Source organism: Phyllobates terribilis, unplaced genomic scaffold, assembly GCF_046119375.1.
Source record: "Phyllobates terribilis strain yellow unplaced genomic scaffold, ASM4611937v1 Scaffold_12__6_contigs__length_324123572, whole genome shotgun sequence".
Lineage (NCBI taxonomy): Eukaryota > Metazoa > Chordata > Amphibia > Anura > Dendrobatidae > Phyllobates > Phyllobates terribilis.
In genome coordinates this window covers 151,379,675-151,394,575 of record NW_027362772.1, presented here as the reverse complement: position 1 = coordinate 151,394,575, position 14,901 = coordinate 151,379,675, and the positions used below count along the sequence as shown (strand labels likewise).

General features: G+C 45.8%; 1 protein-coding gene across 1 annotated transcript in view; it reads left to right on the top strand.

Annotated features, from left to right (window-relative positions):
- The window catches only part of TMC4 (transmembrane channel like 4), a 115,119-nt gene extending 104,465 nt beyond the window's left edge, over positions 1-10,654 (top strand). The window contains exons 14-16 of the mRNA XM_073656392.1: positions 1,694-1,849; positions 1,959-2,037; positions 8,717-10,654. Coding sequence (XP_073512493.1) covers positions 1,694-1,849; positions 1,959-2,037; positions 8,717-8,758 — 277 coding nt within the window. The 3' untranslated portion in view covers positions 8,759-10,654. The remainder of the gene's footprint in view (positions 1-1,693; positions 1,850-1,958; positions 2,038-8,716) is intronic.
- The last annotated feature ends 4,247 nt before the right edge of the window (positions 10,655-14,901 follow it).

The window sequence follows — 14,901 nt, the reverse complement described above, 5'->3', positions numbered from 1 at the left end:
GTGTGATACCTCCACAGTGCCCCCACACAGTGTGATACCTCCACAATGCCCCCACACAGTGCGATACCTCCACAATGCCCCCACACAGTGCGATACCTCCACAGTGCCCCCAGTGTGATACCTCCACAGTGCCCCCACACAGTGTGATACCTTCGCAGTGCCCTCACAGTGTGATACCTCCACAGTGCCCCCACACAGTGTGATACCTCCACAGTGCCCCCACACAGTGTGATACCTCCACAGTGCCCCCACACAGTGTGATACCTCCACAATGCCCCCACACAGTGCGATACCTCCACAGTGCCCCCACACAGTGTGATACCTCCACAGTGCACCCACACAGTGTGATACCTCCACAGTGCCCCCACGCAGTGTGATACCTCCACAGTGCCTCGTAGACAGTATGATACCTTCACAGTGCCTCCTACACAGTCTAATACCTCCACAGTGCCCCCACACAGTATGATACCTTCACAGACCCGCCACACAGTGTGATACCTCCACATTGCCCCCACACAGTATGATACCTCCACAATGCCCTCACACAGTATGATACCTCCACAGTGCCTCACAGTGTGATACCACCACAGTGCCCCCACACAGTGATACCTCCACAGTGCCCCACACAGTATACCTCCACAGTGCCCCCACACAATATGATACCTCCACAGTGCTGCCACACAGTGTGATACCTCCACAATGCCCTCACACAGTATACCTCCACAGTGCCCCACACAGTCTGATACCTCCACAGTGCCCCCACACAGTATGATACCTCCACAGTGCCCCCACACTGTATGATACCTCCACAGTGCCTCCACACAGTATGATACCTCCACAGTGCCCCCACACAGTATGATACCTCCACAGTGCCTCCACACAGTATGATACCTCCACAGTGCCTCCACACAGTATGATACCTCCACAGTGCCTCCACACAGTATGATACCTCCACAGTGCCCTCACACAGTATGATACCTCCACAGTGCCCTCACACAGTGTGATAATTCAACAGTGCTTCGTACACAGTATGATGCCAACACAGTGACCACACATAATATGATGCACACCCACAGAGTACAATGCCCACACAGGTTCCTCTTCCACCCCCACATTATGTTGCCCACACACAGTATGATGCCTCCAGTGGCCCTCCTTCCCCGGCATGTTGTCCCTCAACTTCACTGGAAAATGTAGAAAAATACTTACCCAGCTCTATTCCCACGATGAGAGAAACAGATTTCCGACCTGTTCTGTGTGTTGCTGCAGTGACATCATTGCATCCCTTGCACCGAGCCTTAGACAGCACATGATGATGATGAAGATGGGAGATGACGACTCCCTGCTCCACCATCATATTCAGGTACCTCTTAGGACAGCGCCACAATCCAGGACTGTTCTGCTGGATCCAGGATGGTTGGGAGACATGATAATACACAAGAGCGGTGCTATTTCTAGAAATAAAAAAGCAGACACTTTCTTCTAATTCTTCATAAACTCTAGATCAGTCTTGTGAGTTATTAACTAAAACAGTGCAATGTAAACATTATAATAAAGCATTTCTTGTATTTATATGTAAATATTCAGGGAAATCCTTCCACATTGGCCACTACCCACTAATTATTTTTGGGTTATTCATTTTAACCTTCACCCATTATGTAAAATGCCGGCATTGTTACCTTTCTCTTTCCAGTATGACTCCATCAAAAGTCTGCGGTCCCTTTAGAAACCAGGTGCTCATCTGGGACACAATCTCCGCATCAGTGGAAACACTGCCAGAAGCGGCGAAGGAGTTCTTCCAGTTTATTGGCTCGCAGGCGTTTGTGATACCATTGTTCTTTTTTTCTTGGTGAGATGAATAAAGTATCTGACGATTTTTACATTGCACATTCAAGCCGATGTCAGATGTTTCTAGTGTAACATCTACATAACAGAATCCATGTTTTTTTGCCCTACAGCATTATCTTGTTTTACCTCATGGCACTTGGAAGTTCATATGGGAAATTAGTGAACAGGCTCAAAGAACAGCTGCAAATGGTGAGATGAGAGACACAACATATAAGTATATAGAGACTGCTGAACATACATCACATAGGATACACCGAGACTACTGTATATATATCACAAAGGAAACACTGAGACTGCTGTTTATATATCACATAGGAAACACTGAGACTGCTGTTTATATATCACATAGGATACACTGAGACTGCTGTATATATATCACATAGGATACACTGAGACAGCTGTATATATATCACATAGGATACACTGAGACTGCTGTATATATATCACATAGGAGACATTGAGACTTTTGTATATACATCACAGAGAATACACAGAGATTTCTGTATAAACATCACATAAGATACAGAGACTGCTGTCTATACATCACATAGGACACACCGAGACTGCTGTATATTCATCACATAAGATACACAGAGACTGCTGTATATACATCACATTCAAGACACTGGAACTGCTATATATACACATCATGTAGGATACACTGAGACTGCTGTGTACATGACATAGGAGACACTGAGGCTGCAGTATATACACTACCGTTCAAAAGTTTGGGGTCACCCAGACAATTTTGTGTTTTCCATGAAAACTCATACTTTTATTTATCATATGAGTTGCTAAATGAATGGAAGATATAGTCCAGACATTGACAAGGTTAGAAATAATGATTTTTATTTGAAAGAATCATTTTCTCCTTCAAACTTTGCTTAAGCCAAAGAATGCTCCCTTTGTAGCAATTCCAGCCTTGCAGACCTTTGGCATTCTAGCTGTTAATTTGCTGAGGTAATCTTGAGAAATTTCCCCCATGCTTCCTGAAGCCCCTCCAACAAGTTGGATTGGCTTGATGGGCACTTTTTGAGTACCATACGGTCAAGCTGCTCCCACAACAGCTCAATGGGGTTGAGATCTGGTGACTGCGCAGGCCACTCCATTACAGATAGAATACCAGCTGCCTGCTTCTTCCCTATAGTTCATGCATAATTTGGAGGTGTGCTTTGGATCATTGTCCGGTTGTAGGATGAAATTGGCTCCAATCAAGCGCTGTCCACAAGGTATGGCATGGTGTTGCAAAATGGAGTGATAGCCTTCCTTATTCAAAATCCCATTTATCTTATACAAATCTCCCACTTTACCAGCACCAAAGCAACCCCATACCATCACATTACCTCAACCATGCTTGACAGATGGCATCAGGCACTCTTCCAGCATCTTTTCAGTTGTTCTGCGTCTCATAAATGTTCTTCTGTGTGATCCAAACACCTCAAACTTTGATTCATCTGTCCATAAAACTTTTTTCCAATCTTCCTCTGTCCAATGTCTGTGTTCTTTTGCCCATATTAATCTTTTCCTTTTATTAGTCAGTCTCAGATATGGCTTTTTCTTTGCCACTTTGCCCTGAAGGCCATCATCCTGGAGTCGCCTCTTCACTGTAGACGTTGATACTGGCGTTTTGCGTGTACTATTTAATGAAACTGCCAGTTGAGGATCTGTGAGGCGTCGATTTCTCACACTAGAGACTCTAATGTACTTGTCCTGTTGCTCAGCTGTGCAGCGGGGCCTCCCACTTCTCTTTCTACTCTGGTTAGAGCCTGTTTGTGCTCTCCTCTGAAGGGAGTAGTACACACCGTTGTAGGAAATCTTCAGTTTCTTGGCAATATCTCGCATGGAATAGCCTTCATTTCTAAGAACAAGAATAGACTGTCGAGTTTCACATGAAAGTTCTCTTTTTCTGGCCATTTTGAGAGTTTCATAGAACAAACAAATGTAATGCTCCAAATTCTCAACTAGCTCAAAGGAAGGTCAATTTTATAGCTTCTCAAATCAGCCAAACCGTTTTCAGCCGGGCTAACATACTTGTGCAAGGGTTTTCTAGGGTTTTCTAAACATCTATTAGCCTTCTTACACAGTTAGCAAACACAATGTACCATTAAAACACTGGAGTGGTGGTTGTTGGAAATGGGCCTCTATACACCTATGTAGATATTGCAATAAAAACAAGACGATTGCAGCTAGAATAGTCATTTACCACATTAACAATGTATAGAGTGTATTTCTGATTCATATAATGTTAGCTTCATTGAAAAAAAATGTGCTTTTCTTTCAAAAATAATGACATTTCTAAATGACCCCAAACTTTTGAACGGTAGTGTACATCACATGAGATACACAGAGACTGCTGTACAGGATAGACAGACTGCTGTACATACATCACATAGGATACACTGAGATTGTACTGTACATACATCACATAGGATACACTGAGATTGTACTGTATATACATCACATAGGAGACACTGGGACTGTACTGTATATACATCACATAAAAGACACTGGGACTGGTATATATACATTATATAGGATAAACAGACTGCTGTATACATAACATATGAGACACTAAGACTGCTGTATACACATCTCATAGGAGACACAGACTGCTGTATATGCATCACATAGGATACACTGAGCCTGCTGTATAGGATACACTGAGACTGCTGTATAGGATACACTGAGACTGCTGTATTTACATCACATAGGATACACTAAGACTGCTGTGTTTACATCACATAGGATACACTGAGACTCTGCTATATATACATCATATAGGATACACAGACTGCTGTGTATACATCACATAGGATATACTGAGACTGCTGTATATACATCACATAGGATACACTGAGACTGCTTTATATACATCACATAGAAGACACTGGGACTGCTGTATATACATTATATAGGAGATACAGGCTGCTGTATGCATTACATACAAGACACTGCAACTACTGTTTTCATCATCGGAACGGGAGCTCAGAGGGCGGTAACTCCGTCCACAAAGGACATAATAGTGACACTTTGTGCTCGCAGTCTAGGGAGAAACTAAAGGGTGGTAAAACTATTCCGGCGGCCCAAGCAGTGCGACCCCAGGTATTCTGACCGAGGCCAGAGGAAATGCCATTTGCGGCCGGAGGTTCACCACCCCTGCTATGAATAATAGTTGCCCAATTTTTGGTGCTATTTGTAGTGTATTGTTAAAAAATTATTAGTCCACAAAAATCTTTTCTGACTTTTTGGAAGTAAAAAAAAACAACTAAATAAATACATTAATAAATAAAACCCTGGCAGTTGTATGTGTAGCTCGGCCCCTGATATGGGCATGTTATATTTAAAATAAAACATGGCGATTTTCCGTTTTCCCTTCTTTCAAGAGCCATGACTTTTTTATTTTTCCGTCAATATAGCCGGTTGAACGTTTGTTTTTTTGCGGGATGAGTTGTACTTTTGAATGACACCATTAACTTTACCAAAAGGTGTACTGGTAAACGGTGTGGGGTTTCTACTCACTTGGTTGTGTTGGGAGGCCAACAGGAAGTGTTTTCATTTAAATGTCCATGTCTGTTTATTGCTTAATAAACCAGCCAAAAACAAAAGGAAAACAAACGGCCTTTAGTGCTTTAAGCACAGTCTCTGGCTACCTAGTCCTGTGGGCACACAGGCTGGATAGCATCCAGAACACGGGTTTCGTCTGGAGACAACAACACACAGGAGAGGCCTTTTCCCTCCAAACACAGATCATGTGTCAAACAAAGGACTCCATTTTAAAGTCTTAACCATACCCAGAAATGAGGTATGTGGGCAGCCAGATCCGCCCATCTCTCTTGGCTGCCCGTAACCTGGCCCCAGATGCACCAAACAGTCCTCTGAGTGCTTAGGTGCACTAGAGCAACATTCCTGATTACATCACAGAGGATAGCCATCTCTGTGATACATACCTCCCATCGACTGTGTCCGTGAGCTATCTTACATTACCCCCCCCCTCTGCCTAAAGCCATGGGGCTTGGCACCTTCTACTACTAGACAGGGGATACTTGAGAGGGCATCAGCATTCCCATGTAGTTTCCTGGCTCTATGTTCCCCATGGAAGCTGAAATCCTGTAGGGCTAGAAACCAGCAGGTGACTCTAGTATTCTTCCCCTTTTTCTCCCTCATCCACCTGAGTGGGGCATGGTCTGATACCAATTTAAACTTTTGTCCCAATAGATAGTACCGTAGTGTGTCCACCGCCCACTTTATGGCCAACCATTCCTTTTCTATGACAGCATAATTCTTTTCACACAAGGACAGCTTCCTACTCACGTAGAGAACAGGGTGCTCCTCCCCGTGTATCTCCTGGGAAAGGACCGCTCCTAAATCGACATCTGAGGCATCTGTTTGGAGTATAAATTCTTTCTTGAAGTTGGGGGCAACCAGAACTAGTTGCTTACACAGAGCCCCTTTCATTTCTTGAAAGGCCGTCTCCGCCTCTGCAGTCCATTTGGCCATTACGGATTTCGTCCCCTTAAGGAGGTCAGTCAGGGGTGTGGCCATCATGGCAAAGTTTGGGATGAACCTCCTGTACTATCCCATGATTCCTAGGAAGGCTCTCACTTGCTTCTTCAATAGGGGTCTCGGCCAGGTTTGGATTGCCTCCACTTTACTGATTTGGGGTTTGATCTCGATTCTACCCACTACATATCCCAGGTATTTGGCTTCTTCTTTCCCAATGGCACATTTTTGGGGTTTATTGCCTTCCTTAGAGCATCAAACACTGCCTGAACCTTTCCCAGATGACTTCCCCAATCTGGGCTGAAGATTACAATATCGTCCAGGTATACCGCGGTGTATTTCTTATGGGGAGCAAGGATTCGGTCCATTGCCCTCTCGAAGGTGGCCGGGGCTCCTTGCAATCCAAACGGCATCCGGACATATTGGAAGCATCTGTCTGGCGTAGAAAACGCAGTCTTCTCCTTGGTTTCTGGTGACATGGGGATCTGCCAATATCTCTTAGTTAAATCCAAGGTGGTTATGTACCTTGGTGGCCCAAGTCTCTCGATCAGCTCATCGACACGCGGCATCAGATATGCGTCGAATTTGGAGACCTCATTCAATTTCCGATAGTCATTGCAGAATCTTCACTCGCCATTGGGTTTTGGGACCAGGACAATCGGGCTCGACCAACCGCTCTTGGATTCCTCAATGACCCCGAGTTTCAACATCCGAACCAGTTCCTTGGAGACTAATTCTTGTCGGGCCTCCAGAATTCGATAGGGCTTCAAGTTCACCTGCACATGTGGCTCTGCCAGAACCTCATGTTCTATGACCTTCGTGCAACCAGGCAATTCCGAGAACAGATCCCTGTTCTTCTGCAGCAATTCCCGATACTGCTGTTTTGGGCCTTCGTCAGAGTCTCCGCTATTGCGACTCCTTCAACCTTGCCTTCTGGTTTGACCAGCAAGCACGGGGCTTCAACAGGCCACCTGTCTTGCCATGGCTTAATGAGATTGATGTGGTAGATCTGGTATGGCATCCGTCTTCCTGGTTGATGAATCTTATAATTCACCTCACCAAGTTTTTCCACCACCTCATACAGCCCTTGCCACTTAGCCAAGAATTTACTTTCCATGGTAAGAATCAGCACGAGGACTCGGTCTACAGGATTGAACTGCCTTATTCTGGCTAACCATTTGTAGACCCTGGCCTGAGCCTCTTGTGCCTGGAGGAGATGTCCTTTTACAATAGACATCACCTTTGCAGTCCTCTCCTGCATCAGTGCAACGTGCTCGATGACGCTTCTGCGTGGCGTGACTCCGGCTTCACAGGTTTCCTTTGCTATATCAAGGAGACCCCGCGGATGTCGCCCATACAGGAGTTCAAATGTCGAGAATCCCATAGAGGCCTGTGGAACCTCACAGATAGAGAACAACAGATACCATAGGAGACAATCCCAGTCTCTACCATCCTTTTCTATGGCCTTCCTCAGCATACTCTTCAGAAATTTATTAAACACAAGGCCATCTGTCTGAGGATGGTATACTAAAGTCCTCAGTTGGGAGATTTGCAGGACCTTGCATAACTCCCTCATCACCTTACTCATAAAGGGTGTTCCCTGGTTGGTTAGGTCTCCTTTGGTAAAACTGTCGGGGAAAAGACGTGGACCAATTTGCGGGCCAGTTCTGCCCCCTTTGAGATCTTCTCTCCCCTTCCATGATATATCTGTGTACAGCCCCCTCCCTCCTGCTATCTTTATTTCATTCAGGCATCTATTTTTCACTTATGAGTTCTATCCCAGTTATTCAAGGATAGAACTCATCCTCATTATAGTCTATGGAGCTGGTCACACGTCTATGTTTCTTTACGGACCAAAGGTGCCACCAAAAAAACAGAGACATGTTATGGATCAAACTCACCATTTCAAATCAATGGGTCAGTGAAAAACTCGACTACCACCCTGATGGCATCCTAGTGCTGTCCATTTCTTACTGACTGTTCGTTGCGAGAAGTTCTAGAAAGCTCCACCAAATCTGACACACAAATACGGATGAGAAATCCGTAGAGTTTTGTTGGATGAAAAACTGACAATTTTTCAGATACTCGTGTGAACATCGCCTTACGCTGAGAGCGGGGGAAGCAGACAGCTGTCAGGAGAAGATTTCTGCTACATAACGAACTTATAGAGGCTCTGCAGCAGCAAAATGCAGACAATTTTTAATGAAGACTACTTAGAAAGTTGCTTAACTTTGCATTTAGGAACGTGAACAATAAAAATAATTCTGTCTAAAGGTGCTAAACAACCAAGAAGCAATAAGGGGTTAATACACCTTCCCCACTTTTACGAAAATAATCTCAGTATTGTCTGTCTTTTTTTTTCCTCCAGGAAAGAAGCAGAACGATATTTCTGAATCAGGCGTACCACTAAAAAAAAAATTAGGATCTTCAGTGAGAACATTGTGCAAGTTCCAACAATTGGAAATGGATGTTATTTTCCCGCAAGCCTTCACATATAGAACAGAAAATAGAAGCCATATGTTTGACATCAGAATAACCACAATGTTATTGGTCACGGCGAATAAGACTGTAAGAGGTTGTGAAGGTCCCGCCTCCGAGGAGCCAACTTTGATTCTTGTACATTGGGCTACAATCGCCGATCACAATGAGAATTGTGTTTTCTATTCTCTAGTTCCACTGTAAATAGTAATCTTCAATATATGGTACTGGGGTCTATGCTGATACACCCCAAATCTCTAGACTTGAAGGGGGAGCTGTGTTCTAGTTTCCTAAATAGATGACACTTTCATTGACATGAATGAGGCTGTAATTCGCAGGACGGGAAAGTATCAGACCCACAGACATGGAAATCTCTGAAAAAATTCACCGTTCCTTCTGTGAGCGTCATCTGTTTGTTGCCCCCAACATTATTATTTCTATGACATGTGAGAAGACAACTGAATCTTTACTTAATATTGAGAATGAGATAATCCTTTATGTGACATAGGAAAGTGTTTGATATAATTTCGATTGACTGATTCATGCATTTATTGCTCATTTTTTTTTCTTTAATATAAACAAAAAATTTAAAGGAGTCGTAAAGTTTCCTAAACAAAGCAAAGAAATCTTACTACTGGGGTTGGAGTGAATGGATTCGCAAGACCCGGTCCATCGGACATGTCAGTCATCTGTAGCCACAGGAAGAGAGCTGGAGAACTGCCTCCTACCTGATGACATCCACGGCTCTTCTTTTTATTAGATGTCAGATGTGCATCACTCCAGGCCGGCTAATAAAGAAAAGAGCCGCGGATGTCACCAGATAAGAGGAAGTTCCCAGGGTCTCTATCCAACAGCTACAGATTACTGATGTATCCAATGAACCAAGTCATGTGAATTTATTCACACCATATCTAACTAGTACTTATCTATATCCAGTGCATACAGTGGCATGTAAAAGTTTGGTCAAAACTACTGTTAGGTTAAGTGCCCACGTAGCGTTTTTGCTACGTTTTTACGGCTGCGAAAATGCTTGTAAAACAGTCTGCCATGCAAAGCAATGTGAATTTGGATGTGCTGTGCACATGATGCTCTAATTTGCGCGCCAAATTCGCATTGTGTTGCAAAACGCAGAATGACCATTTCTACCGTGATTGCGCTGCAAATTCGCGGCCATTGAGGAACATTGAAACGCAGCAAACCCGCAGGTATATGTGGATTTGCTGCGTTTCAATTAAATTCAATGGCCGCGAATTTGCAGCGTAATCGCGGTGCGTGTGGTACCCGGGATGAAGAGGAGACTACAACTCCTCTTCATCCCGGCTACCACGCGGTGAAAAAAAGAAATAAAAAAGTTAAAAATAAACAAAACCTGTATATTCACCTCTCCGGCGGCCCCCGTTCTGCTCCCGTCCACGCCCTCTCTGCTTGGCGTCCCACAGTGTACTGTCGGGACCTGCGGTGACGTCATTTAGTCACCTGATGGTCACGCGACCGCTGACGTCGGCGGTCAGGTGATGGTCGCGTGACCATCAGCTGACTAAATGATTGGACATATCAGAAAAAGCGGATGGCGAGGGGGTGCGGGGGTGACGTGAGGACGACGGCCGATTCACGCACCAAGTTGCGCTTGGACCCGTAGAAGCGCAACTTGGTGCGTGAAACGGCCGTCGTCCTCACCCCCGCGCCATTCGCTGTTTCTGATATGTTCAATCTGGAATAAAGGACTTGCAGGGTGCCCAATCTTTTGCATCTGCCCATTTTACTTTTTGTAATTTTTAAAATGTAAAAGATGAAAATATATATTTTTTTGCGTAAAATACAAAGGAAATTTGTTATCTTTAACTTTAGGCCTTTTAGACATTGTTTCATCTTCAACTTGCAGCCGGCGCTGACATCTGCTGACGTCACAACAAGTCCAGGCTGCAGCCGAGGGTCCCTCTTCCGCGTTCCACCGATGGCTGCTGGGTTGTGGGTGGGGTTACCCCACGTGTCACACCCGGCATCCACCGCGCGCTCTGCCTCTCCCCATTCATTGGAAAAGCGCGCGGTGGATGCCGGGTGTGATGTGCGGGGTAACCCCGCCCCCAAAACCCAGCAGCCACCGTGGGGACCCCAGCGCTGAGTCACGCCTCACTTGTCGTGACATCAGCGCGGGGTCACGTGATACCTGTGAGGGGCTAGTGATAGCGCCGCTCACAGGCAGTATCTGCAAGGGAAGGTATTTACAGAGACACTTATGCCCACATGCTGAATACATTGGGCAATTTTAAAAAAGTACCGGACAACTTCTTTAAGTGTGCTAAGGTGCCCATATACATGAGAGAGTCTTTGGCCAAGTTGTCTTTTGGCCAACAGTTATTTCACCTGACTTCCACATGCCCGTGAAAGCTGAGCTCAGACAAGTATTTGTGTTTTTGGTGGGGAGAATGAAGCGGCTACATTGAAAATGAGTAAGGGTTTATGAATTACAGCTCTTTAATAAGTAGCTGCCTCTTTTTCAAGGGACTAAATGTAATTGCATCTCAAAATCTCTTTAATGGTCTATATGGGCTATTCCCTTGTTAATCCATTATCAATTAAGCAGGTAAATGGTCTGGAGCTGATTCCAAATGTGACATTTGTATTTGGAAGCTGTTGCTGTGAACACACAACATGCGGTCAAAGGAGCTCTCAATGGAAGAGAAACAGACCATCATTAGGCTGAAAAAAAGAAGAAATTCATCAGTTTGATACATTCTGCAAAAAAAGAGGGCACTTGTGAGCATGGGAATTCAAAAAAGGCCTGGACGTCCACGGAAGACAACAGTAGTGGATGATCACAGAATTCTTTCCATGGTGCGGAAAATCCCCTTCACAACATCCACCCAAGTGAAGAACACTCTCCAGGAATTGTAGAGAAATGGCTGCAATTCCTAAAAGTTTCACAGGATATTTTTGTTAAACTCCTTTAATTAAATCTGAAAGTCTCCACTTCAATTGCATCTCAGTTGTTTCATTTTAAATCCAAAATAGTGGCCTGCAGAGCTGAAATCATGGAGATCAGGGAAAAGGTATGATAGAAACAAGTCACCAATTCTGCATTTATCACCCACTCCTGGGTTTGGCTCCCACTCCTGAGAAAAAATATTGACCAAATACTGGTAGCGGGGCTGTGGCCTAAAACACAGCTCCACTGCCTTTCCTGTGGGATAGTGGAAGCAGGAGAAAGGATTGATCTGAGCAGAGGAGACAAAGGGAAGCAAACAGAGGGCACCAGGTAAGCTGACCATACATGAGAAACATCTAGTCACTTTTCAATCCTAGGTTCTGTTACTGTCCTCAGCACTGACACTATGTAGACAGAGCTGCAGACAATCAGTGAGCTCGGGGCTCTGAACAGTTTGTGCTGTCAACACAGGCAGAACTGCTGCGCTCACTTGAGCAACAGCAGAGACTCGGTGCTGGACCGGAGAAGGATAAGCTAAGCACAGGTTGTTTATTAAAAAATGAACTGCATCTGGGAACCCAAAGATGCCAACTTTTTGATGGGAGGTGAGGTGGGTAGTTTTGTGACGTTACGCAGCCGGCTGCAAAGTGTGAACAGTAGCCGCTCCCTCTTTTAGTGGTGGAACTCCCTCTATATATAGTAATGTAGCAGGAAGAGGCATACAGGTACATCTCACTAAATTAGAATATCATCAAAAAGTTAATTTATTTCAGTTCTTCAATACAAAAAGTGAAACTCATATATTATATAGAGTCATTACACACAGAGTGATCTATTTCAAGTGTTTATTTCTGTTAATGTTGATGATTATGGCTTACAGCCAATGAAAACACAAAAGTCATTATCTCAGTAAATTAGAATACTTTATAACAGCTTGAAAAATGATTTTAATATCCGAAATGTTGGCCTACTGAAATATATGTTCAGTAAATGCACTCAATACTTGGTCGGGCTCCTTTTGCATCAATTACTGCATCAATGCGGCGTGGTATGGAGGCGATCAGCCTGTGGCACTGCTGAGGTGTTATGGAAGCCCAGGTTGCTTTGATAGCAGCCTTCAGCTCGTCTGCATTGTTGGGTCCGGTGTCTCATCTTCCTCTTGACAATACCCCATAGATTCTCTATAATAGATTCTCTATGGGGTTAAGGTCAGGCGAGTTTGCTGGCCAATTAAGCACAGTGATGCTGTTGTTTGTAAACCAGGTATTGGTACTTTTGGCCGTGTGGACAGGGGCCAAGTCCTGCTGGAGAATGACATTTCCATCTCCAAAAAGCTTGTCGGCAGAGGGAAGCATGAAGTGCTCTAAAATTTCCTGGTAGACGGCTGTGCTGACTTTGGTCTTGATAGAACACAGTGGACCTCCACCAGCAGATGTCATGGCTCCCCAAACCATCACTGATTGTGGAAACTTCACACTAGACCGCAAACAGCTTGGATTGTGGCCTCTCCACTCTTCCTCCAGACTCTGGGACCTTGATCTCCAAATGAAAATTGGAACTCTGGGACCTTGTGGAGTGTGTCAATGACTGCCTTCTGGACATCTGTCAAGTCAGCAGTCTTCCCCATGATTGTGGAGCCTACTGAAACAGACTAAGGGACCTTTTTAAACGCTTAGGAAGCCTTTGCAGGTGTTTTTCGTTAATTATTTTAATTTACTGAGATAATGACTTTTGCGTTTTCATTGGTTGTAAGCCATAATCATCAACACTAACAGAAATAAACACTTGAAATAGATCACTCTGTGCATAGGCGGATTATAATGAGGGCAATCCGGGCTACCGCCTGGGCCCTCGGGGCTCCAGGGGGCCTGAGGCTCCGGGGTGTCTATGGCCAGATTGCCCTCATTATATGTGCGGCGCCGCGGCACAAACTGGCAGACAGTGGCGGGGGGGCCCCCGGACCGTTCCCCCAGCAGCGGCGCACGGACGCTGCTTCTTTTCCGGCCGGGCCAGCACTGCAGCAGTTAACTTCCCTGTGCTGGCCCGGCCGCGTCACTGCTAGGAGACACGGCCCTGTGCGCGCCCTGCACTGCTACTTACCACCGGAGAGGAGCAGGACTGGAGCCGAGCCGGGGGATGGTGAGTCTGTGTGTGTGTGAGAGAGAGTGTGTATGAGTGAGAGTGAGTGTGTGTATGTGTGACTGAGTGAGTGTGTGTGTGTGTGTGTGTGCAGGCAGATATCATTGTGTGATGTCTGTTTATATGTATTTTTGTGTTTCAAATGTGTTTATGCGTGTATGTATATGTCTGTATATGTTTGTGTGTGCGTGACTGCGTGCGGCCTCCCGCTGTCTCTAGGGGGGGCACCATGCGGCCTCCCGCTGTGTATAGATGGCGCTGTGCAGCCTCCTGCTGTGTATAGATGGCTACATGCGGCCTCCCGCTGTGTATAGATGGCGCCGTGTGGCCTCCCGCTGTGTATAGATGGCGCCATGCGGCCTCCCGCTGTGTATAGATGGCGCTGTGCGGCCTCCCGCTGTGTATAGATGGCTACGTGCGGCCTCCCGCTGTGTATAGATGGCTACGTGCGGCCTCCCGCTGTGTATAGATGGCTACGTGCGGCCTCTTGCTGTGCATAGATGGCTACGTGCAGTCTCCTGCTGTGTATAGATGGCACCGTGCGGCCTCCTGCTGTGTATAGATGGCACCGTGCGGCCTCCTGCTGTGTATAGATGGCGCCGTGTGGCCTCCCACTGTGTATAGATGGCTACGTGCAGCCTCTTGCTGTGCATAGATGGCGCCGTGCGGCCTCCTGCTGTGTATAGATGGTGCCATGTGGCCTCCCACTGTGTATAGATGGCGCCGTGCGGCCTCCTGCTGTGTATAGATGGCGCTGTGCGGCCTCCTGTGTATAGATGGCGCCGTGCGGCCTCCTGCTGTGTATAGATGGCTACGTGCGGCCTCCCGCTGTTTATAGATGGCACTGTGCGGCCTCCTGCTGTGTATAGATGGCTACGTGCAGTCTCCTGCTATGTATAGATGGCACCGTGCGACCTCCTGCTGTGTATAGATGGCACCGTGCGGCCTCCCGCTGTCTCTGGGGGGTGCGCCGTGCGGCCTCCCGCTGTGTATAGATGGCACCGTGCGGC